Raw genomic sequence first — 10,899 nt, 5'->3', positions numbered from 1 at the left:
TAAGTTTTGTTGTTACTATTTATAGATTTTCCTGTTCCCTGTAAGTTTTGTTGTTACTATTTATAGATTTTCTTGTTACCTGGAAGTATTGCCCACTCCCCACAGAGACAGGCAGACACGGTTGGTTTAGTTATAGAAAGAGAGAGAGCAGAGGATGAAAAAGATGGTCTCAGGTAATTTTAACATGACAACTTCAAGATTAATGCTATAATTTGAATGAATTTGTGTGGTTGCATGGCCGAGTGGTTAATGCATCGAACTAGTGATCTAATGATTGCTAGACGCATGGGTTCAAACCCCATCAGGGGCAAGTTGTTGTGACCTTGAGCAAGAAACTTTACACTTATTGCTCAGTACTGGTTGGTTCCAGGAACGGATTCAAAAGTGTGTCTATAAGCTTATAGCTTCCTACACAATCAAACTAAAATAAATTCTGTATAAACCAAAAATGCTTTAACTTTGCCTTCATAACTCGGGTTTAATAACCGTTTTTCGCAGACAATAGGCTGCAGCCTATACGTTTAAAAATTCGAAATTTCAAAAAGTTTTGCTTGTAAGCTGTTATCTCCATAACTACTGAAGGGCTTGTGCCTTTTTTGGGACAATTTTATGCATTCATAATAATAAAGCAGTGATTTACTTGATAAAACTTCTAAATAACAAGCCTTTGTACCTTTTCAGTAAATTTTATGTATTCATAGGTAAGCATTATTATACTCAATTAAACACCCTTGTGACAACTTTTCCGAATAGTCCAGCCTTACTGTCCTTCGCAGTTCTTGTTGTGTGTATGAAATTAAATATGTAAGTTTTAAAGAAAAAATGTGACAATATTTTAGGTATTTTATTGAAGTAGAAGGTAAACCAACACTAGATTCCCTGTACGAGGAATGGTTCCATTGTGAAGATCTTGGTACCCAGCTGCCACCAGTCATTAAAAGGTAACTTTTTGAATCTGGGAACCAAAAGTAAATTTAGATAGTCTTTGCTATTCCCACCAGTAAAGAGATCTAGGCTAGATCTTTATAATACTGCACATTTTGTAATGTTGCTTTTCATTGGATAATCGTATCATTGATATAGTTTATATATACCAGCTGCTGTCAATTTATGAAGAAATCTCACTTTTTTCTTTAATAAAAAAAAAATGTTTGCTATATTATAAATTCATTATAGAGATTCCTGACAGGTTATATGGCCATATATAAACAATAGTTTGCAATATAACCCCAACAACCATTTATATAGAGCCATATAACCTGTCAAATATATTTATAACTAATAACATTATACTGTTGGCTGACCCACTTGTAATTTTCATCTGAATACCTATGAAATTGACCGTGGACAGTTATGAAAATGAGCTGGTGAATTAATTTTGCAAGATAATGGCGTAGGTAATATATGTTACTTTTGAATAACTAAAAAGGGTACATGTATACCTATCAATACCATAATCTGATATGTCTCAACTTGACATTGAAAAAAATGAGCTTAATGTCACTTTAATGTTTTAAATATATGATGATATATGCCATGAAATATTAATGTAAGGAACATTAGGGGATGGCTCTCCGTCTAAACCCACTGCACCTTTTACGGGGAAAATAAATGAGCAACCTATGTTGCTGAAAAAAAAAAATCTGATATGTGTGATCTGTGTTTCTTTTGTATGCTCTTCATCTATTTATTTCTATGTTTTCTGCTAATAAATGTGTTTCCAAATTTCAGGTACTTTGCCTCAGAACAGCATAAAACTGGAAAACCTTTACCAGGTAATGAGGCAGAATTAGCAGAACTACTATACTCATCATTTGCATAATTTGATAACTAAAGCCAATTCTATAGGGAAAAAAATGTTAAGCTTACTAAAGGTCAGTGGTTGTACTTAGGTTCCCCTGCAAGACTAAAGTAATGCAAGTACATGTACATTACATTTCATGCCAACTTTGTTGAATTCCATCTTTAAATACTTTAAAATCACATGAGCTATTGATTGTCCCAAAATCATGGCTTGAAAAGATTTTAATGCAATTTTCAGAGGGCAAAATTTTGCTAAAAGTTGTTACTCCATATACTGCATAGAACTTGTCCATAACTTTCACAACAATTACATTTACTCAAAGTCCAGACCATGTTTCTTGCTTTTACAATCTATTGAAAGTTAAACATGTATGCTTTTAACATAATGGCCATATCTATACTTATTTTTTCACTGTATTTTTTTCAGGCACCATCCCTGAAAACCCACCAGTGAAATTGAACTTTAACCTGACTTTACAGAACCCTTTTCCTCTAGCGCAGTTTATCAAAGATAACAGATCTAAGATAGATAGCGCTGGTTTCATCAAATTGTTTGAAAGAGATGATTATACTCATCAATTCCAGGTAAATATTCTGTATGTTGTATTGTTTTTAAAGTATTTACTATTCTACTACTAGATCTTTATATACCCCTTGTGACTGAGGGGTTGCCTTCAATGGTTGAGACATAAGAATTGCAGCCACTGTTTATCCCTGTGTGATTGTAAGTGGCAACTGAATGGGTTTGAATAACTTGAGTCTATGCATCTCTTAGATCCTGCAGGTGAGGTGGTTTTGACCCATTGTGTTGCTTTGAAGTTTGTAACACCTGAGGTTAGCCAAAATCATCTGTTTCTGTGCGATATAACTTTTACTGTGTTGGCGCCCTGTTAAACCAAACAGACATAAAAAGATCTTCATATTTTAAGATTATGAAGGCAAAAAAAAAAACTGTATTAATTTTCTCATGCACAGTAAAGCAATTTGACCTCAAGATAAGTGCGTTTTGTGGTAATTTTTCACAAGACTTGTATTGGAAATGATAACAGAAAGGTTAAATGATGACATCAATCTGGATGCTTTCTTGTGGGTGAAAAAGAGTCTGTAGGGGCCTCAGTGGCTAAGTGGTTAAGGAAACTGAATTTAAATCATTTTGCCCCTCACCACTATGGGTTTGAATCCCATCACAGACTTGGGATTTTTTCATGTGATTAAGCTTTGAATCTACGTTGCTGGAGGTTGGTGGTTCTACTAAGGTTCCTGCTTGTGCCTGAAACAATGCAAAGAGGCCAATCTGAAGTCTTCCTTCACCAGTAAAGCTGAAAAGTCACCATATGATTCTTACAGTGTCAGTACAACTTAAAACCTTACAGATCAAACAAATGACAAATTTATAATTTAGAAAAATTACAATGCACTGAGGGTCTTATTACATTACATTGGCAGATCAGTAAACGAAACAAAGATTTAATAGACTGAAGAAGAAGGCTGAGGTCATTTCTATGTTTTTGGCTGGCTTATGAGGTCAGAAATACTGTGGGCTATTTCTTATATTATACCGCACTTTACCAGATCATAATGGTAAAAATTCAACAAGGAAGGATTTCATATTGTTTGTTGTAAAATGTACTGAAAACTGTTTTCAGTCACCTTGTATAATGCACGTTTTGTAAAATATTCTTGATGGTTATAAGCCACTAAATATTAGTAACCTGACAAAAACAAAACTGTGTCACTTCACTTTTTTGTCAAAATGCTGACTTCATCTTGAATATTATATTATTAAAATGCCCGCTTACTTTTACATAAAAAAGAAGGAATGCATTTATATAAAGTATAATATTACAAAAAAACTTGATAATTGTTTGACTATAGGTCTATGTATATGGAAAAGGAGAAAACACAGCCAAGATTGATGTCGCTGAAACTTTCATCTGGGTTTTGGTAAGTTTAAATTAAATATAGAATTTCTGAAAACATCATTGGTTAGTAAAATGTTAATAATAATATGAGCAACTCCATGACAAAACCAGCATAATGCGATTGCAACCAGCATGGATCCAGACCAGCCTGGGCAGTCTGATCAGGATCCATGCTGTTCGCTTACAAACCCTATTACAAGTAGAGAAACTGATAGCGAACAGCATGGATCCTGATTAGACTGCGCAGATGCGCAGGCTGGTCGCAAATGCATTATGTTGGTTTTGTCATGGCGCGGATCAATTATAAATTCTTATAATTGAGCAGGAAGATTATACATGAACTGATATGTGAAAGGCTCATTAGATTTGGTTCATGATTTTGGAACAATAACATGAATCGTGTTCAGATTTGACGGTAGTTTTTTCTTGCTATTCTAAATACAGTAAGTTGCCTGTAATAAATTAAAATGGAAGCTTGACACTGGTAGTTGTGCAGTTAGGAATGAAAAATGAGACAGGAAGAAGCAGTCTTAAAAATTTCATTCCATTCCATTCTTGTAAATTGATTTTAATTTGAAAAAAAAAATATGTTTTTATTCACACATGACAATGAATTTAAAATGTCAGATGTTTTTCTTTTTTTGCGATATTTAGGAGGGCAGCTGTACTGTGAAGACTGGAGAAAAAGTATATACTTTAAATGTGGGAGACAATATGCTGATCAGACAAGACCAGGAGTAAGTTTTTAGTTTATCCCCTGGCCAATTTCATCACTAATTTAGGATTGATACAAAATGTTTTTATTTTTAGCTTGCCTGCTTGAAGAATAGGGAGAGGTATTGTACTCACCCCGGCGTTGGCGTCGCCGTCGCTGTCACACTTGGGTTAAGTTTGTGTGTGCAAATTGGTACCTCGAAAACTACTGAAAGGAATACTCAATAGGTTGAAACTTCACATACTAAGTGTTCTCTTTGAAGCCTAGGTCACAAATAAGAAAATGCCGCCGGGCGGCGTCTGTTTCTCCAAAAAATCACAATATCGGCCGGCGTCCGTCCGGCGGCAGTGACTATCGGACGGCAGCAGCTGCAAATTTTGCTCATCGGGCGGGCGCCTTCGAGTTTTAAGTAATACTTAAAAGCTAACGGCGGCCGGACGATAATTTTTGGGGTCACTGAGTATAAATATCATCGAGCGGACATCGTTCGGTCGCCGGGCGGCGACCGGGCGATGATTTTTTTGATCGGGCGATTTTTTGTTCTACTAAAACAGCGTCCAATTTAAAAGGCGTCCGGGCGGACATCGGCCGGGCCCCGCCCGGTGCCTGAATAGAGACAAGTAGTCAAACGATTATTGCCCGGTACCCGGAAGATTCATGTACAGGCACCGGGCGGTCATCGTTTTGTCATCCGGCGACCGGGCTGCTTGTGTTTGTTGTAATTTCAGCTTGAAGAAGTTGTAATTGCCTCAAAAATATATTTGTGAATATAATAATGTTTGAATTTTAACAATAAAACATAAATTTTCTCCTTCAATTTGCGATGTCTGATTTAATTACGCCTTTAACGGAACTCGACTACTGGTCTTTGGGTGACTGAATGTGAACAACAGGACCAAAATCATTGCCTTCCCTTTTTGAATTTAAGCAGTGATTTTTTTGCGATAATTACACAGCTGATTTAATCTAGGAAAGTTATTTAAATGTAAAAATTTGTCGGGCGCCCGGGGTAAGTTTTATTTATCGGCACATCCGTACGGACATGCGGACTGATCCGTTTTTATTTTTTCTGTAAAATTAGGAAAATTGCTCCCCGGCGTTTCTCCGTGACGCAACTGGGTAAGTTTGTGTTGCAAGGCGTCCAGGGACAAAAAAAAACGGGAAAGAAATCTTAATAGGGACGGCCACATATTAAGTGCTCATTGATCATTTAACTTTATGGGCACAGGCAGGTTTTTTTATCACTTGCAAATTTTTGTGAGTACAAGAAATTTAAACCTGCAAAAACCAGACCAAACTCGCTTTTTTCAACATAGTATCTACCAATATAATACATGATGCTTATGCATGCTTATCCATTTGAAATTTTAATAGAAAATTACTAATGACGGACAGCGTTAGTAGTACATGCCGACAGCACTGTGCATTTTCGACATCAATTATCAAAACAATTTTTTTTATTTAATCAGACATTATAAATGTGTAGTTATCACTTAATGCCTTACTAAAACCATGAAAATGTTTCAAAATTGTCATTTATTGAACTTGTCTCAGACTGTTTAAGAAAAAAATCTGCTGTTTCTTAAAGACCATTGACCCCCTTGAGAACCTATAAAATGGCTAATGATTGCTAATGAAACAAATATGGCCGGATTCCTACTCACTGGATATCTTTGGAGGTTTTCAGGGAAGTTAATTATTTTGAAAGAGGAAAAATTGAAATAAACAAGGCACAATTTTTGCCTTTATTGCCTATGGTGATGACATTTTTTAATTTCTTGGGAGGCTAAGACTAATCAGTTTTTGTATAGGGTTATTGTATGATATAAATACTTCAACTTTGTATTCTGTCTTTCAAATAATTGTGACATTATTATTGTTATTTTGTTTATAAATAGGTACACAGCAACTCGTCCAGAAGGCTGTATTTCACTGATTTGTTTCCAGGACCCAACATTGAAAAAGAAAGTACAGTGACTTATACCAAATACAAAGAATAATACTTGTGTATACATATAAAAACTTTGTGTGTTTTATGTACATGTGTAAGTTTTTTGTGTATAGAATCTGATATGTGTTATTATAACATTTAGAACATGTAATGAACTTGAGGAAAACATTTTACACATGCCTTTGCTCTTTGGTATGCAGGTCAAGTACTTTTACTGTTGCTTAATGATCAACAGATACAAAAAAAAGATATGTTATAATGGAAATGGTTGTTTCAAGTTAGAAATTGACCATGTGACAGTCATGTGATGTCAAAATTTTTCAGGATTATAACAAAAAATTGATAATGTACATATTTATATTGTCTGGCATTGGGTACGTTTTTCTTTTAGGGCTTACTGTTTGAACATAATTTATTTGGAAATAAAGAAGATACAGTGACTAAAAATTCCCAGAATTCAATTGTATATTTTTAAAAGATGTAATTCAGTGATAAAATTGTATAGACATAGTGCCAGTTTTTAACATGGTTCTTTTAATGTCATATATTTCATAGCCATTTACATGTTTTCGTTTAAGCTCAATTGTGATGAAAATTTTGAAGCTTGTTTGAATCTTTTTTTGATTCACCTTCTTTGAACTTACCAGTACTGGTGTCATGTTAGGAAAATATGGTCATGACAAAGTAGGCACAAACCAATTATCCTTTGGTTGAGGGGCAGACACTCTACCACAAGGCCACCATGCCCTTTACTAAGAGAATTTTCGTGAATTAATTACCTGTACTTACCTATATGTCAACAAGTAACTGTTAACTTCTCCACAAGCACTATCATCAAAACATGTGTCTTTTCATGTGAGTTATGCCTTTCTATGTTCTATGCAAATGGTACTGACTAAAAAAATGTCTGATGAAAAAAGACTTAGTTTTAAATATTCATTTTACAAATAGTTTGAAGCTTAACTGGACTACTCCAGAGTTAGTTTGAAGATTTTTCTAAGCTCAAATTCAGGACTTGGGTGTCAGAAACCAAATGAGAATGTACGCTGACCAATATCATGGGAGGAAATTTGGCTGTAACTTCATTAGAAATCAAAGCCATGATCCCTTAACCAATATAGCAACCTTGCCCAAAAATATTGCTTAAATTTCTGGGACAAATCTCAACTTTTATGAAAGAAATTATATGTACCAATTCTTTTGTGTTATTTTGTGCAGAGTTTATAATGTTAGTATTTCTTATATAGTTTATGATGATATGTAAATGAAGAGAGCCTCAAGTGGGCCATAGACATTTTATGCTCAACTCCCTTTTTTTCCATATCAGCAGATAAGTTGGGAGTATATTGTTTTTGTTATGTTTGTTTGGTGTCCCTCTGTGGACAATGGCAGTCTTGGACTAGAATCTACAAAGTGGGTCAAAGTCACTTTTCAATAGTGGTCATACAACCATTATTTTAAAGGTCAATATTCAATAAAAACTTTGTGTTTGAATGTCATGGAAATTATTGTAACCTAACTTTGTAGAGGTAATACACAAAAAGGATTACTGTATATCATTAGTATAAAGATTTTTGACAGGTTATATGGCCCTATATAAAGGGTTGTTTGGAAATATAACCCGAGCTGCTAAGCCAGGGTTATTTTTGCAAACAACCATTTAAAACAGTCATATAACCTGTCAGGAATATTTATAACAAATTTATAATACAACAAACTTCTGTTTGAGAAAAAAGTGAGATTTCTTGGAAAATTGACAGCAGCCGTGTATATAAAACTATATAAACATCATGATTTTCCAATGAAAAGTGACATTACAAACGTTCATTATTATAATGCATGTTATTTACATTATTTTTAACAAGGAGACATGTCTTCTTGAGCTACAATATTATTCTACAATATCTGTGATTACCTGTATATGAAATATACATTGTGTTAAAAAAATTGAATTGTTAACACTTAATGATATTTTTGTCTCAAAGTATTTACCTCTAGAGATTTTTTTGAATGCTTCCAAAGCTATATGGTTGTGATGATTAAACAGGAAGGATCTATATGGAACCAGTCTGTAAGTCATTAAATTTAAGCTGTGCAATGACAAAACCAACATAGTGCCTTTGCGACCAGCATGGATCCAGACAAGCATGCGCATCTGTACAGTCTGATCAGGATCCATGCTGTTCACTAATAAACTCTATTACAAGTAGGGGTGTGGATCGTCAGATAAGTGACGATCCGATCCAAACCACGATTCAGCACTTACAATTCACAAATCGAACCACAAATCTTTTGTTCTCAAGACACCCATAAAAACATGTACAATAGTTATAAAAACATGTTTATTTAAAAAAAAAAAAAACAGCAACAATACTAAACATTTAACATATAAAATATAAACTTTGTTTATGTTTTTATTCTTTGGATGAGTATTTTTGTTTTGTTTTTTGAAACCAATTACTTCCTTGCTCAGCATCATGGTACATGGTCTTTAATCGGCTAATTGTATTTAGGTAAACTTCATATAATTTATACTCAAATCGTATTTTTCTCGACTTAGAGTGTGAGAAACAGTCAATGTATATAAAAAAAATTAGATCGCGGTCCACGATCTCTGGGCTTACGAATATTCAAACTCGAATTTTCACTTTGATTCATGATTATCCGAGTACTCAGACCTCGCAGATGCGCAGGCTGGTCTGGATCCATGCTGGTCGCAAACACACTATGCTGGTTTTTTATGGTGCTGCTCATTTTATTTTTGAAGATTTGCAGGTGTAACAGTAATAATCAGAGATCTCTGTATACACAAACAGCATTGTGCAGTCTGACCAGGCTCTATACCATTGGAAGCATAATTTTTTGCATTTTTTAATTGAAACCCCTCTAAAATTAAATGGACTGTTCCAAATTTAAAGCAGTGCAATTACATTACATAAATTCAGGATAAATGTGATAGACCATTGTACATGCATCTTGCTTTTTAGATCCAAATTTTAGCTGTAATATGACCTATTCAACCAGTAAAATAATTTTATCCAACTTAGTTCAATAAATTCAGTATTGAACCTAAACTTGTTCAATATCCTATTTTGTAGGGTAAAGGTCAAATTCAATAAGTGACTGTGGTGTAAGAAGTACATTCGAACATTTTCATGTTATAACAGCATTTACTAGATAAACAAGAGATAGTTTAATGCCTGCCCTGCCTCATTTATGAAATGGACTTGTCTGAGCTTTGAATTTGAAATGGTCTATTAATAATCAAAGGGGTTTCAATGTCAAGAGTGCATGTACTAAAATTTGGGCATTTGAGATAACCTTGTTAATTAATATACATTGTAATTAAGGGCATTAAAGATAACCTTGTTTGTTACATGTACCTCGACCTTGACCTTTATGACCTTGACATTGTTGGCAGCAAAAGTCCTGTAACACTGTTCTGCCATTGATATATAACTGCTTGCTCAAATATCATTTGTACTTAAAACCATATATTAAGGTGCTTGGGATTTTTATAGTTTGTTACAGATTTTACATTGTGAATTTATATAACATTATATTTGAAAGGATAATTTTTGTAATAAAATAAGAATAAAATATGCATAAGTCTTAGTTATTTCTTTTTGTGTGTTATGAAGTTAGATAATCAAGAACACAGAATGATAAATGCTGTCAAATATATTTAACTTGGCTTAAAACATTAGTCAAGTTATTAGAAAACGTGGTCTTGTGATTGAAAATATATGGCCATGTGATTGGAAAAACATGGCACCATAGCTTTGTTATTGGGAAACTTAGCCTTGTTATTGGAAAATATGGCTTTGCTATTAGAAAACTTGGTCTTGGTGATTGGAAATATATGGCCTTGTGATTGGAAATATATGGCCTTGTGATTGGAAATACATGTATATAGCCTTGTGATTGGGAAACATAGCCTTATTATAGGAAAGCATACCTTGTGATTGGAAAATATGGCTTTGTTATTGGAAAGCTTAGTCTTGTTATTGCCACACAAAACAACAACAAAGACCTAAATGGCTTTAATGATTTCATTAGGAAAAGGTAGGAAAATCTATTTTTAGTCTCAAGTGACCTTGAATTGACTTCGGCTAAAATTTCACCTCACTATAGCTATTAAATGTGCTTCCAAATTAAGAAATGGTGTGTAAGTATGAAAGGAGGACAAACAAACCAGAATCTATATTGCGAAGAAAGTTACAACAGGAGCATAAACTTTAGTTGGTTTGATTACTTATGCTTGTCAAAGACTCTCTAAAGCCATGTTACCAAAATACTTTAAACTTGATGTGTAGCAACTGAGCAATGATCCCCTTCAGGATATCTCAAATTTATTGGATCAGGGGCCGACACAGTTTAAAATACTCCAGACAATTTCAAAATCAGCTGGCACATTGTCTGCACTGTTCGCTGTTCAGTCAGTATATACATATTTTAAAATTTTCACTAGAAATGAACACTGAAAAAACTGGACAAGCCAATTTTAG

General features: G+C 34.0%; 1 protein-coding gene across 1 annotated transcript; it reads left to right on the top strand.

Moving 5' to 3' along the window:
- Positions 1-66: 66 nt before the first annotated feature.
- LOC132759937 (3-hydroxyanthranilate 3,4-dioxygenase-like) lies at positions 67-9,777 on the top strand (the record flags this gene model as incomplete). Its single annotated transcript, XM_060751815.1, is given in 7 exon segments — positions 67-173; positions 840-941; positions 1,732-1,775; positions 2,231-2,388; positions 3,679-3,747; positions 4,380-4,462; positions 6,339-9,777. Coding segments are annotated over 7 exon segments (642 nt in total), but the record flags the coding sequence as incomplete, so codon positions are not given.
- Positions 9,778-10,899: the final 1,122 nt, after the last annotated feature.

Source organism: Ruditapes philippinarum, unplaced genomic scaffold (assembly GCF_026571515.1).
Source record: "Ruditapes philippinarum isolate M1 unplaced genomic scaffold, ASM2657151v2 ctg3573_1_1_1_1, whole genome shotgun sequence".
Lineage (NCBI taxonomy): Eukaryota > Metazoa > Mollusca > Bivalvia > Venerida > Veneridae > Ruditapes > Ruditapes philippinarum.
This window is presented reverse-complemented; position numbering and strand designations above follow the sequence as displayed.